Source organism: Tursiops truncatus, chromosome 6, assembly GCF_011762595.2.
Source record: "Tursiops truncatus isolate mTurTru1 chromosome 6, mTurTru1.mat.Y, whole genome shotgun sequence".
In the NCBI taxonomy this organism is placed as follows: domain Eukaryota; kingdom Metazoa; phylum Chordata; class Mammalia; order Artiodactyla; family Delphinidae; genus Tursiops; species Tursiops truncatus.
The window spans coordinates 92,692,088-92,714,541 of record NC_047039.1 but is presented as its reverse complement, the minus strand read 5'-3'; the positions used below and the strand labels follow the sequence as shown (position 1 = coordinate 92,714,541).

Genomic DNA, 22,454 nt, shown 5'->3' with positions numbered 1-22,454 from the left:
TGTTTCTTCTTAAGGCTGAGTAATATTCCATTGTATATATGTGCCACTTCTTCTTTATCCATTCATCTGTCGATGGACACTTAGGTTGCTTCCATGTCCTAGCTACTGTAAATAGTGCTGCAGTGAACATTGTGGTATATGACTCTTTTTGAATTATCGTTTTCTCAGGGTATATGCCCAGTAGTGGGATTGCTGGGTCATATGATAGTTCTATTTTTAGTTTTTTAAGGAACCTCCATACTGTTCTCCATAGTGGCTTTATCAATTTACATTCCCACCAATAGTGCAGGAGGGTTCCCTTTTCTCCACACCCTCTCCAGCATTTATTGTTTGTAGATTTTTGACAATGGCCATTCTGACTGGTGTGAGGTGATACCTCATTTTTGTTTTGATTTGCATTTCTCTAGTGATTAGTGATGTTGAGCATTCTTTCATGTGTTTGTTGCCAATCTGTATATCTTCTTTGGAGAAATGTCTGTTTAGGTCTTCTGCCCATTTTTGGATTGGGTTGTTTGATTTTTGATGTTGAGCTGCATGAACTGCTTGTATATTTTGGAGATTAATCCTTTGTCAGCTGCTTCATTTGCAAATATTTTCTCCCATTCTGAGGGTTGAATTTTCGTCTTGTATATGGTTTCCTTTGCTGTGCAAAAGCTTTTACGTTTCATGAGGTCCCATTTGTTTGTTTTTGTTTTTATTTCCATTTCTCTAGGAGGTGGATCAAAAAGACTCTTTCTATGATTTATGTCATAGAGTGTTCTGCCTATGTTTTCCTCTAAGAGTTTTATAGTGTCTGGCCTTACATTTAGGTCTTCAATCCATTTTGAGTTTACTTTTGTGTATGGTGTTAGAAAGTGTTCTAATTTCATTCTTTTACATGTAGTTGTCCAGTTTTCCCAGCACCACTTATTGAAGAGCCTGTCTTTCCTCCACTGTATACTCTTGCCTCCTTTATCAAAGATAAGGTGACCATATGTGCGTGGGTTTATCTCTGGGCTTTCTATCCTGTTCCATTGATCTGTCTTTCTGTTTTTGTGCCAGTACCATACTGTCTTGATTACTGTAGTTTTGTAGTATAGTCTGAAGTCTGGGAGCCTGATTCTGCCTGCTCCGTTTTTCTTTCTCAAGATTGCTTTGGCTATTCGGGGTCTTTTGTGTTTCCATACAAATTGTGAAATTTTTTGTTCTAGTTCTGTGAAAATGGCCCTTGGTAGTTTGATAGGGATTGCATTGAATCTGTAGATTGCTTTGGGTCATTTTTCATTTTCACAATGTTGATTCTTCCAATCCAAGAACATGGTATATCTCTCTATCTGTTTGTATCATCTTTAATTTCTTTCATCAGTGTCTTGTAGTTTTCTGCATACAGATCTTTTGTCTCCTTAGCTAGGTTTATTCCTAGGTATTTTATTCTTTTTGTTGCATTGGTAAATGGGAGTGTTTCCTTAATTTCTCTTTCAGATTTTTCGTTGTTAGTGTATAGGAATGCAAGAGATTTCTGTGCATTAATTTTGTACCCTGCTACTCTACCAAATTCATTAATTAGCTCTAGTAGTTTTCTGGTAGCATCTTTAGGATTCTCTATGTATAGTATCTTGTCATCTGCAAACAGTGACAGTTTTACTTCTTTTCTGATTTGGATTCCTTTTATTTCTTTTTCTTCTCTGATTGCTGTGGCTAAAACTTCCAAAACTATATTGAATAATAGTGGTGAGAGTGGGCAACCTTGTCTTTTCCTGATATTAGAGGAAATGTTTTCAGTTTTTCACCATTGAGAATGATGTTGGCTGTGGGTGTGTCATATATGACCTTTATTATGTTGAGGTAGGTTCCCTGTATCCCTAGTTTCTGGAGAGTTTTTATCATAAATGGGTGTTGAATTTTGTTAAAAGCTTTTTCTGCATCTATTGAGATGATCACATGGTTTTCCTCCTTCAATTTGTTAACGTGGTGTATCACATTGATTGATTTACGTATATTGAAGAATCCTTGCATTCCTGGGATAAACCCCACTTGATCATGGTGTATGATCCTTTTAATGTGCTGTTGGATTCTGTTTGCTAGTATTTTGTTGCGGATTTTGGCATCTATGTTCATCAGTGATATTGGCCTGTAGTTTTCTTTTTTTGTGACATCTTTGTCCGGTTTTGGTATCAGGGTGATGGTGTGAAGTTCTATATTTTTAAGCCTTATATTATCATTACTGAGAACCCAGCTCCAGCAGGGCTAATGCTCTGCCTTCAAAGAAACAAACTCAGAAAAGAGGGAAAATACCAGTACACATTTTCTTTTATTTTTAACAGCAAATCCATGCCCTGTCCCTTTTGTGATCCCTGAGAATGCTGTGCTTTCTGAAAAGGAGTTTTATGTCGATCAGAACGTATCTATCAAGTGTAGGGAAGGATTCCTGCTCCAGGGCCAAAGCATCATCACCTGCAACCCTGACGAGACGTGGACACAGACAAGTGCCAGATGTGAAAGTAAGTCAACACATGGAATCCAGTGAATTTCATTAGTGGGAAGTGTTTTCTCATCTTTGGGAGATTATTTTCAATCAGGCAACTTACATGTAGATATTTAGAACTCTGTCTTATCATGGTCATCAACTTCTGTCTTGCTACTTAAAAAAATTTTTTTTTTTAATTTAAAATCCAAACATAAAAACACAGTCCAGAACTAGACTAAAACCTGCCTGACCAGAATTTACTGAACAGGTTTTCAAAACGTGCTCTTCTAAGAGTGAGCAAGATATTAAATCTAAAATACCTTTTTTTCTCCACGCTGTCAGAGTCCCTAAACTCTCCTTTAATGGGCTATGCATGATTTGCAATACAAAACTTATTTCACCGTGGTTCTCCAGCTTGAGTGGATATCAGAACCACCTAGAGGGCTTGTTAAAAACAGATTGCTGGGAGACTTCCCTGGTGGTCCAGTGATTAAGACTCCATGCTTCCAATGCAGGGGGCCTGGGTTCAATCCCTGGTCAGGGAACTAGATCCCACATGCTGCAACTAAGACCCGGTGTAGCATGCATGCATGCATATGTATGTAAATAAATAAATATTTTTAAAAAATTTTAAAAAGCAGATTGCTGGGCCCATCCTAGAGTGTCTGATTCAATAGGTCTGGAGTGAGGCCTGAGAATTTGCATCTTTAACAGTTTCCCAGGTGTTGCTGATGGCAATACTGCTGGTGCTAGAACCACAACTGGAAAGCCTCTGGGCTAGCACCATGCTGATACCTGACACACAGTCTGGCAGCATCTCTTGCTGCCTTGTGATAACTCTTGACATTATTCTGCTTTTTTAAATATTTTAATTTACATAAGCATTTGCTATTTTTTTCTTTTATTGAAGTCTAGTAGATATACAATGTTGTGTTAGTTTCGGGTGGACAGCAAAGTGATTCAGTTACAAATATCTATATATATATATATTCTTTTTCAGATTCTTTTCCCGTATAGGTTATTACAAGATATTGAATATAGTACCCTGTGCTACTTTATATATAGTAGTGTGTATCTGTTAATCCCAAATTCCTAAGTTATCCCTCCCCCTCCTTTCCCTTTAGTAACCATAAGATTGTTTTATATGTCTGTGGGTCTGTTTCTGTTTTATAAATAAGTTCACTTGTATCATTTCTTAGATTCCACATATAAGTGATATCATATGATATTTGTCTTTCTCTGTCTGACTTAACTTCACTTAGGGTGATAATCTCTAGTGCTGCAAACGGCATTATTTCATTCCTTTCTATAGAACTCTTGACATTTCTTAACACACATAAAGCATCTTTCCTGCCCAATATCCTGCCCTCCTTTGTGGTCCAGGCTACTCCCTCTACAGCAGTCAACTAACAAATATTCATTGAGTCTAACCAGATGCGAGGTAACGGGCTACATAGTATAAAACTATGTTATGCCTACAGTGGTCTTCATCTTCGGAACACTTGCACTTTAATTAATGAGATTAAAAATGTGCATATGGGGGCTTCCCTGGTGGCGCAGTGGTTGAGAGTCCGCCTGCCGATGCAGGAGACATGGGTTCGTGCCCCGGTCCGGGAAGATCCCACAGGCCGCAGAGCAGCTATGCCCGTGAGCCATGGCCGCTGAGCCTGCGCGTCCGGAGCCTGTGCTCCTCAACGGGAGAGGCCACAACAGTGAGAGGCCCGCGTACCGCAAAAAAAAAAAAAAAAAAAAAAATGTGCATATGAAGGCAATGGGGATTCTGAAATCAGAGAAAACCTGGGTTTGAGTTCTGTCCTCAAAACTTTCTAATTCTAAACTTATGCTAGTGCCCTAACTTCTCTGAACTTTGGAGTTCTCATTTGTAAATAGCACCAATAATTCCTATCTTATAGGTTTGTTTTGAAAAATGAATTGGTATATATTTGTGATATGTCCTGATAGGAAGAGCTGAAAAATAGCCCCAAATCCTTGAATTTTCAGCTAGCAGCCTACTGCAGCATTAGAATTTTGATTTTACTCCAGAAAAGTGTGTATCATACTTTTAGCTGGGATTTGGGTCCCAACTCCTTATGAAATCTACCCCTAGTGAAGTGGGAAGAACTCAGTATGTATAAGCCTTGACTGTCTAGGCTCCTTTAAAGCCATCAGCCTGAACTAAAGCAGGCCAAGTGGCCCGATTCTGCCCACATATCCTCACGTTGACCTTAGCTCCCGGAGACTTACCACTCAGGGGACTGGAAGCGAGAGCCAGGAGAGACATGCATTTATTACAAATGTCCCTTCAGTGCATGCTTAATTATTCCTCAGTATTCTTGAGAAGATCCGGGGTTGCCTAGGAGAGGAGACAGTTTCCACAGTTGTTGTCCTCAATCCCTCTTTTGCATTTTCTGTTAGACAGGAAGTCTTTGGCTTAGAACAAATATCCTTCCTGAGGGACCAAAGCAGCCACCTTCCTCATCCTTTTCACCTCATCCTGCTATTTATCACTACAAATCAGTGATGAACATTTAGTGTGTATGAGAATCCTCTGGGGAGAGTATGTAAGATGCAGACTCAAAAGCTAGAAAGCCCAGAAGTTTGCATTTTTAATAAGAACCCAAGCTGATTCCCACATAGGTGGCCTGAAATCCGTGCTTTGACAACCACGTCTGTGAACCTTCAAGCTCACTGGTATCTTTTTACATGCTGTTCCCCCAGCCTGGAAGCAACAGTCCTCTGATCCACTCAGGCTTTATGGCCTGGTCCAAAGGCCACTGTCGTTGTGATTCATACCCTGACAATCCTAAGCATAATTAGTAACATTCTCCTCAATTTTTCTACAGTATGGCATCCGGACCTCTAATATAGCTCTTTTTAAGTTGTACGACAGTATTTCTTTGTCTATCTTCACCCATTTGTCTGAGCAAAGGTACAGCATTTTCTCCATTTATTTCTTTCCAGTTTCTGGTACACCGTATGCATTGATACATATTGGAAATCTGACTGATTGAATTAATGTTTTTAACTACCTTAGAAGGAAAAGAAAATTTAGAAGAATCAGACAAATTGATCATCCCCTCTGGCAAGATTTTAATAGCATTATGACCACAAAGTGACCTTTTAGAAGCCAGTTCATGAAGACTCATCTAAAAGTTAGCCTTATACAAACTGGATACTAATGAGAGTCCTGACTCCAATCGAGTCCTTGTCTTGTGAGACACCACAGAAAAACTCTAGTTATCTAGTTTATTCTCTTGTAAAGTTCTCAAAGCAAAATTAGTTATAAACGTTTTTATTTAAATGTTCAGTACATGCGCTTTTAAAAGAGAGGATTCTCCTTCAATCTTACACTTTCCAAAAGAAGAGAGTCACTGCTTTACCGTCTTGGAGAGGGAAACTAATGTGAAACCTTGAATTTCATAAACCTCATCAAGCTGTGTAAATGGAGTATCTTTGGGCTAGAGACAGTATTCATTCATTTACTCATTTTTCAAACATGTATCGAGAGCCCATTGTACGCCAGGCACTGTTCTAGGCACTAATAAAACAGCCATGGTGGAATCTGCAGTACTACAATTCATGATCTTTACTCTAAAGTGGTAGACTATAAATAATCCCCATGCTTCTTCTCTTCTTCTTTGACAAGCATGCTGCATTGAAGTTCTTATACCTCTTCGACGAGGTATAAGAAGGCAAGACTTACTGCCTTGAGTATAAAATAGCTCAGCTTCAACATATGAATCAGAAGACAAAACCTTTGATTGTACATCTAATTTTTCTAGAGAGCAGCAGGTGATGCTTTTAGTTTCTGGTGTCTTTTAGATATTATGTAAGTGAAAAGGTTACCTTTGTGTATTTTGTCTTTCCTCTTTAAGTCTTAGAGGTGAGACTGTGTCCTCTCCCAACCACTGACTGGGTTAGTAGCACAAGCTTAATTATATTTTTGGTTTTCCTATAGAAATCTCATGTGGTCCACCAACTCACGTAGAAAATGCCATTGCCCGAGGTGTACATTATCAGTATGGGGACATGATCACCTACTCGTGTTACAGTGGCTACGTGTTGGAGGGTTCTCTGAGGAGTGTTTGCCTAGAGAATGGAACCTGGACATCACCTCCTGTCTGCAGAGGTAAGGAAATATTTGAATGGTTAGTTCTTACTGAAGCTGTAGGAAAATGTATATGGCAGTCTGATATGGCCAACAACTGGTATGCATGCTATTTTATCTTTCCTTGGCTTTCAGTCTTCTTTTAACATGTGTGTCATTTTCCTTAACTTTATGAGTTTGATTTTTGAAGGCTTGCACACAGACCTCTGGCCCAGCACATGGCCCCTTTCTGAGTCAATCGTGGCTCCTTACGCAAGTCTTCTCTCCAAATCTTGGAAGTGTTCTCCAGCTACTAAGGGGAGCTGTGTCATGTCTGGGCAATGAGGGCACCTCCTGGACACTCAGGTGTTTCAACACAGATTCCAGTTCTACTCGTCCATCCTGAGCAGACCCCTGAGCCCCATAAGGGATGAGGCAGCCCACCCAGAGAGCAGAGTATGAGACAAGAGGTACTGGGTGGCCCCAAGGAAGCAGAGCCCACCACTTGGTCTCCGTGGACATGCCAGGGGCTGGTGGCGAGCATTCCATGTTTACACAAGCTGTCTCTTTACTTGCTGGATTGAATTTGCAAACCTAAGGATGAATTTTGTGAGTGCATTCAATAATATCTTCTCGGGGACTTCCCTGGTGGTGCAGTGGTTAAGAATCTGCCTGCCGATGCAGGGGACACGGGTTCGAGCCCTGGTCCAGGAAGATCCCACATGCCGTGGAGCAACTAAGCCCATGAGCCACAACTACTGAGCCCGCAAGCCACAACTACTGAGCCTGCACGCGCCTAGACCCCAGGCCCCACAACAAGAGAAGCCACCGCAATGAGAAGCCCGCGCACCGCAACGAAGGGTAGCCTCCGCTCGCCACAACTAGAGAAAGCCTGTGTGCAGCAACGAAGACCCAACGCAGCCAAAAATAAATAAATAAATAAAACTAAAAAAAAATAATAATAATAATAATATCTTCTCGGTGGGGGGAGGTTTCTATGTTGAAAATTCTGCAAAATGGAATGAGGTAGATAATGAGACATCCTAGTATGTCCTTCTAAAACTTACATTTCTCTAATAAGATAGGCTACTTTTTTTTACAAATCATAATAATTATTCCATTCATTCTACAAATACTAAAAGTGAGGAATTCTGCTACTGAACAAGACAGACATTACCAAGGAGCTAAAAGAATAATCAGGTTGTTAGGTGGGTTGTCCACATGGCCATGAGGACAGTGGTCAGATTTGGATTTGGGGTGAAAAAAGGCCAAAGTCTTTTTTTATTATTTTATTGTTGATTTTTCAATTTTATAGTTGATTTACAATACTGTGTTAGTTTCAGGTGTACAGCAAAGTGATTCGGATATATATTCTTTTCCAGATTCTTTTCCATGATAGGTTATTACAAGATATTGAGGGAATTCCTTGCCGATCCAGTGGTTAGGACTCTGCACTTTCACTGCCGAGGGCCCGGGTTCAATATCTGGTTGGCAAACTAAGATCCCGCAAGCCCGCATGGTGCGGCCCCCTGCCAAAAAAAAAAACAAGATATTGAATATAGTTCCCTATGCTATACAATAAATCCTTTTTATTTATTTTATATATAGTATTGTTTATCTGTTGGTCCCATACTCCTCCTCCTTTCCCCTTTGGTAACCATAATTTTGTTTTCTTTATCTGTGAGTCTTTTTCTGTTTTGTAAATAAGTTCATTTGTATTATTTTTTAGTTTCCACATATAAGTGATATCATAATATTTGTCTTCTCTGACGTACTTCACTTAGTATGATAATCCTAGGTCCATCCATGTTGCTGCAAATGGCAATATTTCATTCTTCTTTATGGCTGAGTAATATTCCATTGTGTGTGTGTGTGTGTGTGTGTGTGTGTGTGCGCGCGCGCGCGCGCACGTGTGCATATATATATGGACACTTAGGTTGATGGACACTTAGGTTGCTTCTTGGCTGTTGTCTGTTGTCTGCTATTAGATATTGGCTATTAGCAGCTATTGTCTGCTAATAGCTATTGGCCATTGTCTGCTAAGAACACTGGGGTGCGTGCATCTTTTCGTATTACAGTTTTTGTCTTTTTTGGATGTATGCCCAGGAGTAGGAATGCTGGATCATACGGTAACTAATATGGTAACTTTTTAAAAATTTTTAAGGGACCTCCATACTCTTCTCCTTAGTGGCTGCACCAATTTACATTCCCACCAACAGTGTAGGAGGGTTTTCTCCACACCCTATCCAGCGTTTATTATTTGTAGACTTTTTGATGATGGCCATTCTGACCAGTGTGAGGTGATAACTCATTGTAGTTTTGGTTTACATTTCTCTAATAACTAGTGATGTTGAGCATCTTTTCATGTGCCTGTTGGCCATCTGTGTGTCTTCTTTGGAGAAATGTCTATTTAGGTCTTCTGCCCATTTTTAAATTAGCTTGTTGGATTTTTTTGATATTGAATTGTATGGGCTGTTTGTATATTTTGGAAATTAAGCCTTTGTCGGTAGCATCATTTGCAAATATTTTCTCCCAGCCCATAGGTTGTCTTTTCATTTTGCTTATGGTTTCCTTTGCTATGCAAAAGCTTATAGGTTTGATTAGGTACCATTTGTTTAGTTTTGCTTTTATTTCTTTTGCCTTGGGAAACTGACCTGAGAAAATAGTGCTACAATTTATGTCAGAGAATGTTTTGCTAATGTTCTCTTCTAGGTGTTTTATGGTGTCATGTCTTAAGTCAAAAATGCCAAAGTCTTCAGTGACTTTGGGGGCAGGGAGAATTGAGGAAATCAGTGAGTGAAAGGCATGAGCCTCAAAAGAGGCAAGGGTTATTGCAAGAGAAAGGAGATTAATTGTCTGGAAGCAGCAGTGAGAAATGAGATCACCAACACATGGGTTGTAAGAGTGTGTGCAAACTCCTCTTCAGAGGGAGGCTGAGGAGGTGGTATCCTCAAGGAATAGCCCAGGTGTCACTTAAAGTCAGAAGTCAAATGAAAGTTGTGTGTTTGTTTACTTGTTTGTTTGTTTCTTCACTTGTTTAAGATAGTGTGGGACAGTGGTATCACCAAAGAGCTACCGGCCATCAAAGGCCTCCTTTGGAAGAGAATTTTTGCATCTTCTAGAAGGGCACTTCCCCTGGTCCAGATCGAAAGAGACTATCTTTTTATATAAACTGCCTTGTTCCCTCCTGCCCTGAATCCTCAAATTATGAAAACGTTGATAGTTACAGTCTCAGAACTACCCAAGCTTGTTTATGCCCCTCCTGAGCCCCTCATGCTCATCCCCAACCGAATCTTGAGATTGGGTTTTGTTTCTCTTCCTTAAAACTCGATTCAAGGAAATACCATGAAATGTAAATAATCAGTGCTATTTTCTGACAACCACCCTTCCATAATTCCCTAGATTTATGACTCATTCTGCTTGTTTTCCAGCTGTATGTCGGTTCCCATGTCAGAATGGAGGTATCTGCCAACGCCCAAATGCTTGTTCCTGTCCAGACGGCTGGATGGGGCGTCTCTGTGAAGAGCGTGAGTCTGCCCTCAAATCTTACTTTGAGTCCCAGTGGTTGGTCTAGAAGTTGCCAACTCAGGGGAGTTACCAGGAGCTGGCTTTACTAGTGGCAGAAATTCACGGGCTTAAATCCCATAGCAGACCAGACAGAGGGCCAAGGGCTGACTTACATATGTCATTTAGTTGCAGAACATCTAGAATATCAGTGATCTTGAAAAATACAGTTATCGAGATCCATCCAAAGCCGTCTTCATCTGCCTCCTGGCACAGATTTCCAAGAATCTTCTTGGGAAGGAGCTTATAATAGAGGGTTCCACAACCTTGGTCTTCCTTTATCTCACTTCTGTTTGTGCTCTGTGCCACTCATTGCTACAGCTGGTATAGATTCATGGCATTGCATAACATTGTACTTTTCAGGTAAGATTTGGAGCCCACCATTAATTAAGTGTAGCTCTTCCCCATTAAGAAAGTAAGGAAAGTTGGTACTCTCATATCTATGCAGTGCTTGATAAATTAACATAGAATTTCCATCCTCATGGAAATGCATTTAAATTTGAATTTCCAAAAGCATGTAAATGAATAGTTTTAATTTCTTTTAATGTCTAAACTACACTCTGTTTCAATATCTTAAAAGATATATATGTATGGATAAAATGATTTCATGTTTCACTGGGAATGTGTAAATCGCATTGAGTCACTGACATGATGGCCATTGGTCTATATCAGTTCTTTTTAAGGCCATTTTATAAGAGATTCTAAAGTGTAACTATTTCAACTCATCTAGAAAGGAAACTATAGGATGGAAATCAATTTAGGCTGCTAACAGCTCACCAAAGCAAGTGTTCTCACAGTGATTCAGAAAGAAGAGAATTGCATCTTTCCGTCTCCTTCTCTCCAATCCTGCCTTCCCACCTAGGGCTCCCACACATGGCCTGCTATAATGCTAAGGATCCAGAGACTCGGGAAGCATCTACCCTGGGGTAACAACAGGCTGGGCTTAGTTCACTGAGCATGCGCTGGTAATGCCGTAGAGCAGGCCTTCCCAAGCTTTACTGTGCATACAAAACACCTGGGAGAAGTTCAATGCAGATTCTGATTTGGTAGATCTGGGTTGGGACCTGAGATTCTGCGTTTCTAGCCAAGTCCTACGTAATACCAACGTTTTGGGTTTGAGAACCGTGCTTTGAGTACCAAGCCAGTAGACAGTCTCACTCCTTTGAAACAGACTACACCTCTTCACAGAGCTCAGTAATTTCTAGTAGGAGAAGTGATTGCCGTGGAGGGTGTAGGGGAGGCCTCATTCAGTCACCGTCGGGCCTCAGCTCCAAGAAAATAAAGACTGAGCTGTCCCATCACTACTAATGTGTTGCCAACACCAGCCCACGGAAGAGCTTATCTGACTCCCATTCTCACATTTAATTAAAGGCAAGAAGAGAATCTCGAGGTAGCCAAACCCTCTTAGAGCATTTTATGTAATTTGTAATGGAAATTTGAAACGATAACAAATGGAGAACATTCTGCTTAGTTTGTGAAGAGAAAGCAAAGCACTTAGCAGGCATCAATTACGGTGTGTCCTCTCGGAAAGAGTGCATTTGGCACTAGAGTCATTACATCAGGTAGAGGGTCCAGACTGACTTTCTGGATTGTGTCTTCCCAGTGATACTGATTAATAAACAGAGCACATACGGAAGATTATCTAGTGGCTCATCCAAGGTTTTACTCCTCCTGGAAAATGTTTTTTGAACACTTGAACATATCTGAGTGTGTGTGTTTTGATCAAATCCTTTTTGATCTCCTTTCTAGCAATCTGCATTCTTCCCTGTCTGAACGGCGGTCGCTGTGTGGCACCTTATCAGTGTGACTGTCCATCTGGCTGGACAGGGTCCCGCTGTCACACAGGTAGGCCTCCTCTCATGGTTTGTTTTCTTGGTGACTTGACTCCGTGAAGCCCTAGAGGACACTGATGAGTGTGACTTAGATTCAGAGGTGGCAGCGAAACAAAAGGGTATCAGAATTTCTCAAGAATTCCTCAAGGGACTTCCGTGGCGGTCCAGTGGTTAAGATTCCACGCTTCCAATGCAGGGATCTTGGTTCAATCCCTGGTCGGGGAACTAAGATCCCGCATGCTGCATGGGATCTTGGTTGAAAAGATCCAAAAAAAAAAAAAAAAATATATATATATATATATATATATATATATATATATATATATATATCATTCCTCAAGGTGGTCCCTTGAATGGCGGTCTCAATGCTGAACCTATGGCTGCCTCAGAGACACCTCTCGGGGTCGTGTGACAAAAAAGAGCATCTGAGTCGACTCAGTTGTCGGCCTTCTTCATGTCATTTGCTCTATTTTGCAGAATGTAGAGGAAACATAATGCGGAAGTTTGGAAGAATATTTATTTTAATCTCTATGAAGCTAAATCACTAAATTCGCAGTACCTATCTAGAAAGAACAAGGCTCTAAATAAATACAATTTAAGTTAAAGTGAAAAAACTCAACAAGAGATGGTTCCTTATCATGGAAGACAGTAACAAACTGTTGTTGATTTGTTGGTGACAAACATGTCCCCTTAGTAACCCTTGTCTATCTCAAATACGGGCATTTATCCCACTGTACTTTGACATCTGTTTAATTGCTTGGTTATTGATCTTTCCCTGCCCTCACTAGATTATATGCCACCTGAGGGCAGGGATATTCCTTTGTGATCTTTATATCGTCAGTACCTAGCATAGTGCCTGCATATGATAGGATCTTCAGTAATTGTCTAATAAATCAATCAGTTTAAAATGATAGATTTTTTTACCTTTTTAATGTCCTAATTTTCAGGCAACTATTAAAAGCAAAGAACTTGCTATATTTATTTAACACTCCACTATTCCTCCTGTAAATAATATGTATACCACCTCCTAGTGAGGTTAATTGTGAAGTAGAAGAGGCTAGCTGACACCAGAGCTTGTCATGAGCTCTGAGGTTGGGGTGACCATATAATTTAGCCTCCAGACTGGGACGTTTTTGAGAATGAAAGGGGCACTATTAATAAGTAAGCCAGGGAAATGGTAGTGAAAGGCAAAATCAGATGTTTATCCACCCCACATAAAGCCAAAAGTGAGGCATCCATGAGTGTAGAAAAGGAAAAATGTGACACCGGAGGCTAAATTTGAAGCTTTTATTTGAAACTCTTACAGCAATCTATTTGGTATTTCTTTACTACAAATCAACCTTGGTATTTATCTCTATTTCTCATGCATACAAAATTGAACCTACCTGCAAACCAGCCTTGCCCTTTCCCAGGCATCTTCTCTCTGCAGGTGGTGGCGTCATGCTTCCAGATGGAGACATCCTCCACTCTCCCTCCCCTTCATCTGAGATTACCAGGGTCAGCCCTCCTTCTGTTCCTTCCTGCACAGTATCTCTTGCATCTTACTCTATCCCCACTCTCACCAGCTAGTAAAAGACCTCTCCTTTGGATCACCGCCAGAGTCTGCTACTTGACCTTCCCATCTCCTTTTCCAAAACAACACCATTACAGACTACCTTGGGCATGAATTGCCCTTTTTAAGAACCTAAGATGGTTGCCTGTTGTCTTCACATCCAGCCCAAATTCTTCTGACTCTCAGACTGGCGTCAGCACACCTGATACACCTTACTTCCCATCCTGCTAGTCACATCCTGTCCCCTGCAGGTGTGGCTTCCTCTACCTATTGGAACTTGACCCAACCTCCAAAGCCCTGCCTAAGTTTCCTCTTGTCCCTAAACTTGCTCTCTACCACGATAATCTATCTTCTAACATCCCATGTCTATAGATATTACACAATTAGCTAGAACCATGCCATTTAAAGCTCAGTTGATCTGATTTATTTGTATTTCTTTTAGCTCCTTAGCTCCCTAACTGACATTAAGCACCTTAATGACATGAGCCGTATAGTCTTTTTTTTCAATCTTGCTGCAGCTACCTCAGCCCATATCCCACTTATACCCACTAAGTATTGATATTAAATATACAAAAGTATATAAAACAGGAGCTCCTGCCCTCCAGAATCCAATGTAGAAAATAAGAAGGGATACAGAGTGGCCTATAAGTAGGTGACTAGAGGCTAACTGAATTCTCTAAAAGGACAACAGCGAAGATGGGTAAACTACCCAAGTGCAGACATTCAGAAAAGGCTTTCCAAGCACAGAATCAAAGGAAGAGGAGTCACCAGGAGGAGCTCGTTCTAGCCAAAGGCATAGAAGTGCAGCACAAATGTGATCAGCAAAATAGAGCTGAAGCCACCGAGGCAGTGGAGGGGTGTGGCTGGAAATGAAGCTGTAAAGATGGGCAGAGCCAGATTAGGAAGCGCGTCGCATGCCAAGTTCAAGATGCTGGATTATGTCTTCTGAGCCACAGAAGCCACTAAAGGGTCTTAAGCAGGAAAATCATGTGATCAGATTTTCTTTTTGAGAAATGATTTTGGCAGCAGTATGGAGAAGGGCAGAAAGCAAGACTTAAATTAGGGAGACTTGTTAGGGAGTTATCAAAGCAGAATTGGCAAGCGGTTATGAAGTCTAGAGAAATGAGGACGACCAAAAAGGATGGATTGGAGAGACGTTAGGGAGATGAGTCAACACTACTTGGTTATAGATGTATTGTAGGAGGAAAGGTCTGAAGGGAGTCAAGACTGATATTTCCAGTTTGGGCCCCTGAGTGGAAGGCGGTGCCACTTCTACCCTTGAGATAACCCAAGAGGAACAGGTTTGAAGGTACAGAAAAGGAGTTAAGTAAGTAAGGACATGCTGAGTTTGAGAGGCCAGTGGAACATAAAAGGGAGAGGTCTGACAGGCAATTGGATGATGGTTTAGGTTCCCAGAAGACTCATCTACATTGAAGATAGAAATATGTCAGTCATCATTGGAAAACATTCATGGGGGAGAAAAAAATAAGTCTTTGCAGAAGACACGTAGTGTGAGAAGGTGGCCCAGAATAGAACGTTGGGGCACCCATGTTATAGGGAAGGAGGAAAGTGTTAGGCTTTTAGACAGAGAAGTGAAAATAATAAAAAAATTTGTTAGTACAGTCAGGTACCACTAAATCATCATGCTCTTGAAAAAGAGTAATTTTTTAATATACATTAGCAAGCAGATATGGAGAATTAGTTGTGGATGATTGGGTTTTATTTTTGCTATTTTTAATCCTGCTTTATTTCATAATTTCCTTTTTGTTATATTGCAAATACGCTCATTCTGTTAGCTTGCTCGTCAAGAAAGCTAAGGGCAAAGATTGGTGTTTTCCCTCTTGTCCTCTCTCTGTGCTTATCCAGTGCCTGGATTGCTGACGTTTTCCCCATATTTTATGAATGAGTGATTAGAGAAGTGACATTTCTTTATCTCTCACCGAAGATGAGTTTTTCCTCTGGGGAAGCCTGCCCTTTCCAAGCTATAATGAGGCTGAAATCATGAGACTTAAATGTGTCTCGTTTCCAGCTTCCTCCCAACAGACATTTTATTTTTTCTTTGATAAGTTAAACTGACTGGTCTTCATCAGTTATTAGTGTCCTTAGGTTTTTTAACAGATAGATTCATGCAGATGAAGTGTTTGACTCTGAGACTAAGGACTTGTGAGAAAGTTGTCTGCGTAGTAAATCTCTGGGTGTTCACTCAGGGTTTCACCTGTGGCTAATTTTTAACTCTACCCCAGGTTCTATAATTCCAATGGTAAAAGCCATGAAATACGTTTCCTAGCAAACACAAAGGGCTTTTGAATCATCTGTCATGTTAGACAATCTGCGTGACTGATCTGTTGTCGTAAGAGTTGATGTCTGATGTAATGACTTCATTGGTCATAGAGTTCAGTGCTGGCTCCCTCCAGAGACTTACAGTCTCATCGAGTATTTGAATAATTTACAGTTCAAAACAGGATGTGTCAAATTGGTTGAACAAATAAAAAGATGAAAGAGAAAAATCAGTCGACTGAGTTATCAGCAAAGGTTTCAGTATGTAGGTAGAACTTAACCTGGGGCTTAAATATGAAAATGGACTCGGTTGGAAGGAAAAAGGGAGGTGGTACCACATAATGACATGAGGTTGAGCAAAGTAGCAGGATGCAGTCCATGAGGAATGGTGGCGGCTGGAGCAAAAAGAGTCAAATCTTATTCTGCCTGCCTTCATGGGCATCTTCAGAATTGCTCAGTATTCATTAAATAAATACATGAATTTCTCATCCCAGCTGTTTGCCAGTCTCCCTGCTTAAATGGTGGAAAATGTGTAAGACCAAACCGGTGCCATTGTCTCTCGGCTTGGACAGGACATGACTGTTCCAGGTAAGACAACCAAAAACTACTATTTATCTGTAACTTAATTAAGGAGACTGAAATTCAAGTTAGTTAAGTTGTCTCAAGAGCCAGAAGGTACCTCTAGTTTGAATGTAAGCATTTTGTATCCAAAACTATCCATTTTGAGATATTCCCTAAATTTGAACTAAAACCAAACGAAGAAGTATTAGTTAAGGATTGACAAATAAAACAATGATTTCTCAAAAACACATATGTGTTACAGCACATATACTAAAATTGGAACAACACAGATTAGCATAGCCCCTGCATAAGGAGGACTTGCAAATTTGTGAAGTGTTCCATATTTCCCCCCCAAAAAAGGAAAAAGCGTTAATTAAACAAATAAATTAACTGCCTTCTTGAACAGAAGATTTCACCCTTCATATGCAAGGATGCAAATAAATAACAAACTCAATATGCTTTATTGATGTTCATTTCTATTCCTGTTTATAATAAAAAATAGAATTGAAATTGATGATAAGGAATGTTTATTTTTAAAGTCAAACTTTTTGTTTCATATTTTTTATGGTATATATAGTCAGTATTTAATGGACTACAAGAAAATTTATGTAAAAATATGTTCTAGCAATTGGTTTTTCATTGCTAACCAGATAAATATAGTTGAGAAAAGATTATCACAAAAATAAATCAAAGGAGAAATAGTTTGAAATAATTTTTAAAAAATAATAATCTAAACTTTTTTATTGAGGTATAATGGACATACATTATATTCGTTTAGTATATTAGTACAACATAGTGATTCAATATTTGTATGTATATATTGCACAGTGATCACCGCAATAAGTCTAGTTAACTATGTAAGTCCATGTACATAGTTATAAAATTTTTTTCTTGTGATGGGAACCTTTAAGATCTACTGTCTTAGCAACATCAAATGTGCTATACAGCATTATTAATTATAATTGCCATGTTATACATTACATCCCCATGACATTTATTTTATAACTGGAAGCTTGTACCTTTTGACTCCTTTCACCCATTTTGCTCACCCGCTACCCCCACCGCTACCTCTGGCGACCACCCACCTGTTCTGTGTATCTATAAGTTTGGTTTGGGTTTTGGTTTTAAATTCTACATACAAGCGAGATCATACGGTATTTGTCTTTCTTTGACTCATTTCACTTAGTATAATGCCCTCGAGGTCCATCCATGTTGTCAGAGTTGGCAAGATTTCATTCTTTTTATGGCTTAATAATATTCCATTGTGGTGTGTAGGTGTGTGTGTGTGTACACACACACATATTTTCTTTATCCATTTATCCATTGATGGACACTTAGGTTGTTTCCATGTCTTGACTATTGTAAATAATGCTGAAATGAACACGGGGGTGCAGATATCTTTTAGAGTTAGTGTTTTTGTTTTCTTAAGTTAAATACCCAGAAGTGGAATTACAGGATCATATGGTAGTTTTATTTTAAATTTTTTGAGGAACCTCCATACTGTTTTCTACAGTGGCTGTACCAATTTACATTCCCACCAGTAGTGCACAAGGGTTTCCTTTTCTCTACATCCTCAACAATGCTTGTTATTTTTTGTCTTTTTGATAATAGCCATTCTAATAGGTGTGAGATGACGTCTAACTGTAGTTTTAATTTGCGTTTCCCGATGATTGGGGATGTTGAGCGTCTTTTCATGTACCTACCTGTTGGCCTTCTGTGTGTCTTCTATGGAAAAATGTCTGTTTGGGTCCTCTGTCCATTCTTTAATCAGATGGAGATTTTTTTGCTCTTGAGTTGTATGACTTCTTTATATTTTTTGGATGTTAACCCCTTACAAGACATATGGTTGGCAAATATTTTCTCCCGTTCAGTAGATTGACTTTTCATTTTGCTGATGCTTTTCTGTGCTTTGCAAAATCTTTTTAGTTGGATGTAGTCCCACTTGTTTATTTTTGCTTCTGTTGCCTTTCTTTTTGGTGTCAAATCCAGAAAAAATCATGCCAAGGCTGATGTCAAGGAGCCTACCACCTATGTTTTCTTCTAGGAGTTTTAAGGTTTCAAGTCTTACATTCAAATATTTAATTCATTTTGAGTTGACTTTTGTGTATGGTGTAAGATAATGGTCTACTTGCATCCTTTTGCACGTGGCTGTCCAGTTTTCCCAGTACCATTTATCGAAGAGACTGTCCTTTCCCCGTTGTATATTCTTGGCTCTTTTGTTGTAAGTTAACTGACCATACACGTGTGGATTTATTTCTGGGTTCTCTATTCTGTTTCATTGATCTATGCATCTGTTTTTATGCCAGTAACATACCATTCTGATTACATATTGCATCATACCATTGACAAAATATTTTCAATATTAAAACATTGTCCTCACAAATATTGCAATGTTGGAACGTCACCAGCTCTATTTTAAAACTTTTAATATACATCATTGTATTACATCACTTAGATTTGTATTTTGTATATTTACTTCCATCTTATAGGAATCATTAAAAACAAATGGATATTTCCATATTGATTTTTAAAAGTTAACTGAAAAGAGCTTTTATTTTTCCATGTCCTTTTATTTCATTTCGATTGGAATATCAAAGTCAACTTGCAAAGACAAAAATCTATCTAAATACAAACTTAATTAACAAAAAAATCTGTCTCATGCCCATGAATTTCTTCATATCACCTCAAAGATATGCCATCTCTGCAGAGAAAAAAAAAAACCTGAACCCAAAAGGACAAATTTGGATTGTACAAGTATACTTAGAAGTTTCCAAGATAAAGATGATCATTTTAACTGAGAGCAGAGTCGAAAGAGCTTGAAGTCAAACTGGAGAGAATTGCTGGGAAAAAAGAGAGCAAAGAATAGAAGAGAGAGAGAGAGAGAGAGAAAATAAAAGGAGTAAGAATGACAGTGACTCAAGAAGGAACAGGAAGTATTTGTAACATTCTTATAATTTTAGACTTTATGTTTCAACTACTTCATTTTACAGATAAGAAAAGGAAACTCAGAGTTTGCGTGATTCCCTAATATCAAAATACAGTTGACCCTTGAACAACATGGATTTGTTTACCTGAATGCAGACTTTTTGCAATAAATCCACAGTACAGTGCACACGATCTGGTTGACTCTGTGGATACAGAGCCACAACAGCAGAGGACTGACCAAATGTAAAGTTGTACACCAATTTTTGACTGCTGACAGGGTCAGCGCCCCTAACCCCGACATTGTTCAAAGGTCAAAGGAGCTTTTTCTTGACCAGGGGAAGGGTAGTTATCAGCTTATGTTAAAATACTGTCTATTAATAAAGATAACACAATCTTCTAGATTTTTTTACGCAAAAGGTTGATAAAGGAATCCAAAAAAATGATGGCAAATTCACCTCAGAAGCATTTCCCACATTCAAGGAAAGGTCAACCCAGAGGCCTCAGTAGCCCCCCTGCCCCTCCTTATGCTGTGATGGGTTTTTCTAGGAGACCTGAATTAGCTAGGACTCTCTTACTGCAACTCTAACTGGCTTAAGCAAAGAAAGGAATCTGTTATCACAATAATGGGATCGTGTGTGGAACCCAAAGACGTGGGTTGGCTCAGCATCAGGACGACCAGACTGAGTTCTTGAAAGCCATCTGAAGTCTCTCACCTCCCGTCTCACCTCCTCTCTCCAGCATCTTCTCCATGACTCTCTTGCTGCAGAGTGCTTTCCTCTGCTGTTCAGTTCGCATGGAAGGACAGAACTGCTTATAGAGCCAACATTTTACCTGTCACACTCCAGCATCTACAGAAATAGTGTGCTGACCCAGTTTAAAAATCCAGGAGAAGAAGTCACGAGTCCACATTGATTCAAGGGCCCACCATAGATCGATCAGTCAATGGTGATCCTAGGTTAGGTCATGTTATACTAACGTGAAAAGTCATTTTGCTAAAACTTTTACCATGCCTTTGGGTAAAGGGCAGAAGAGATTGGCAATTCACTGAAGAAAGAAAAGTGGAGTATAATTCCCTGAAATGGGATGGGGAGAAAGCTTTTCTGAGAAATCAAAATAATAAATGTTTACAAATAATATTTATTTCCTTCTCTCCCACGAGATTGAGTGCCTTAAAGATTGTCTCCCTCATACTTAGTATAGGAACAAAAATTGATGCTCAATTAGTGCCGGCTGACAGCAGTTTCTGGGCATCTGTGACAACTGGTGGAGAAACACCCTGTGGCATTCATTAAATCCCTCAACCTGCATCCTTCTCTGATGATGAATAAGACTGACCCAGTATTCTTCCTAGATAGCTCAATCCTTAAGGAAGAGACTGTTTCCTCTGATCTCTGTATGCAGAAAATGAATCCTAAACAGATGCCATAAATAAAAACCATAGATGGGGGCTTCCTTGGTCGCGCAGTGGTTAAGAATCCACCGGCCAATTCAGGGGACACGGGTTCGAGCCCTGGTCCGGGAAGATCCCACATGCTGCGGAGCAACTAAGCCCGTGCGCCGCAACTACTAAGCCTGCGCTCTAGAGCCCACGAGCCACAACTACTGAGCCCGCGTGCCACAACTACTGAAGCCCGCACACCACAACAACTGAAGCCCGCGCACCTAGAGCCCATGTTCTGCAACAAGAGAAGCCACCACAACGAGAAGCCTGCGCACCACAACAAAGAGTAGACCCCGCTCGCCACAACTAGAGAAAGCCCACACACAGCAATGAAGACCCAACGCAACCAAAAATAAGTTTAAAATTTTATTAAAAAAAATAATAATAACACCCACAGACGGTTCACGCTGTAAGAGACCTTCAGATTCACCAAGTCCAAACCCCTCATTGTACAGATGAGCAGATTATCAAACAGGAAACTAGTGACAGAGCCAGGACTAAAACTCCAGTGTGCTGATTCTCACATCTTTTCATATGTTAGCGCTTTTCCTCCCCGTGTCCCTTTGTTTTCTCAAGGAATGGCCCCCATCCATCCAAACAACATCACAGATGATGCCCAGGTATCTGAGACTTTCATTTGCGTTTTAATCAGCCCCCAAATAGCTGTTCCCCCTTCAATTCAGTCTTTTCTGTTGAATCTCTTTTTTTTGTTGTTATTCCAGGAAAAGGAGGACTGGCTTTTAACCACTGCACAACCAACCAGCTCTCCTAAAATGCAGGATCATCTCTTCCTGGCAGTCCTGGACATCCCAGAACTTACACAAAGACATTCCAACACGGTGCTGGGTCTTGTCTTGTTTTAATCAACTTGTTACTTTTGGTTTACCTTTTTATTTTGTGTTATATTTTGTTATTTCTTGTGACATACTTTCTTTTTTTAAACATGCCTGTATTTTCTATATAAAAATATATTAAATAGATGCTGCTCCACTCTCACAAAATGTACATATTCTCCTGTCTATGGGGAAAGTTCCTGATACACATTTTTATTCAGTTACTTAAAATGATTTTTCAATTAAAATATATTTTGCTACTAAATAATGTTTTGCTGGATAGTGCCATTTTGTGAGGTGGCCCGGGAATAATGAAGAGGATTCATGATCTATGCCACTCGCATATTATGGGATTCCACGCAGTGTACTGAGAAATTACAATAAAGGAGACCCCTTCGTGCTATTTCCATCTTCTCTACCATATGTGTAACCGTAAAGGTTTTCTTTTATTTAATCGGAAAGTAACTCTTGGACCTACTACCCTCCACACAAAACGCTGTCCTGGTGCTGAGGGCAGCCTGGCTAATTCCTTCACCAACATTTGGAAAGCTATAGGCATCAACTTAGTGGATGGGGGAAAAAAGCATAATGACCATGGTTCACAAGATAAAGTGCTCCCCTTCCTTCTCCCAGCTGGAATAAGAAATGCAAGTACTGGAAGATCACTGCTTTGGGAGAAAGGAGATTGGAATAAAAGAACAGGGAAAGGGAAGGAAAAAGGCAAATGAGGAAAATTCCCAGACCTATGCTCCTGGCTCCACCTGCAAAGAAAGAATTGAGTTTGCCCAAGGCAGAGCTGAGCTGCTTCTCAGACTCCGCTGCTTCCCCTAACTCCATCACTATCCTTCTACCAGGATAAAGACCTCCTCAGGCTTCTGGGGGGGAAAAAAAGCCAGAACACTAGATTTTGTTTCAAGTAGGAAAATCCCAATCAAC

The 22,454-nt window shown here is 39.9% G+C and overlaps 1 protein-coding gene and 1 pseudogene across 1 annotated transcript in view; both read left to right on the top strand.

The window, feature by feature from the left end:
• The window catches only part of SVEP1 (sushi, von Willebrand factor type A, EGF and pentraxin domain containing 1), a 184,648-nt gene extending 162,978 nt beyond the window's left edge, over positions 1-21,670 (top strand). Inside the window, exons 43-48 of the mRNA XM_019946525.3 lie at positions 2,304-2,480; positions 6,405-6,575; positions 9,965-10,060; positions 11,847-11,942; positions 16,253-16,346; positions 21,408-21,670. Coding sequence (XP_019802084.2) covers positions 2,304-2,480; positions 6,405-6,575; positions 9,965-10,060; positions 11,847-11,942; positions 16,253-16,346; positions 21,408-21,429 — 656 coding nt within the window. The 3' untranslated portion in view covers positions 21,430-21,670. The remainder of the gene's footprint in view (positions 1-2,303; positions 2,481-6,404; positions 6,576-9,964; positions 10,061-11,846; positions 11,943-16,252; positions 16,347-21,407) is intronic.
• On the top strand, positions 16,573-16,667 carry LOC117312824 (U6 spliceosomal RNA; annotated as a pseudogene).
• Positions 21,671-22,454: the final 784 nt, after the last annotated feature.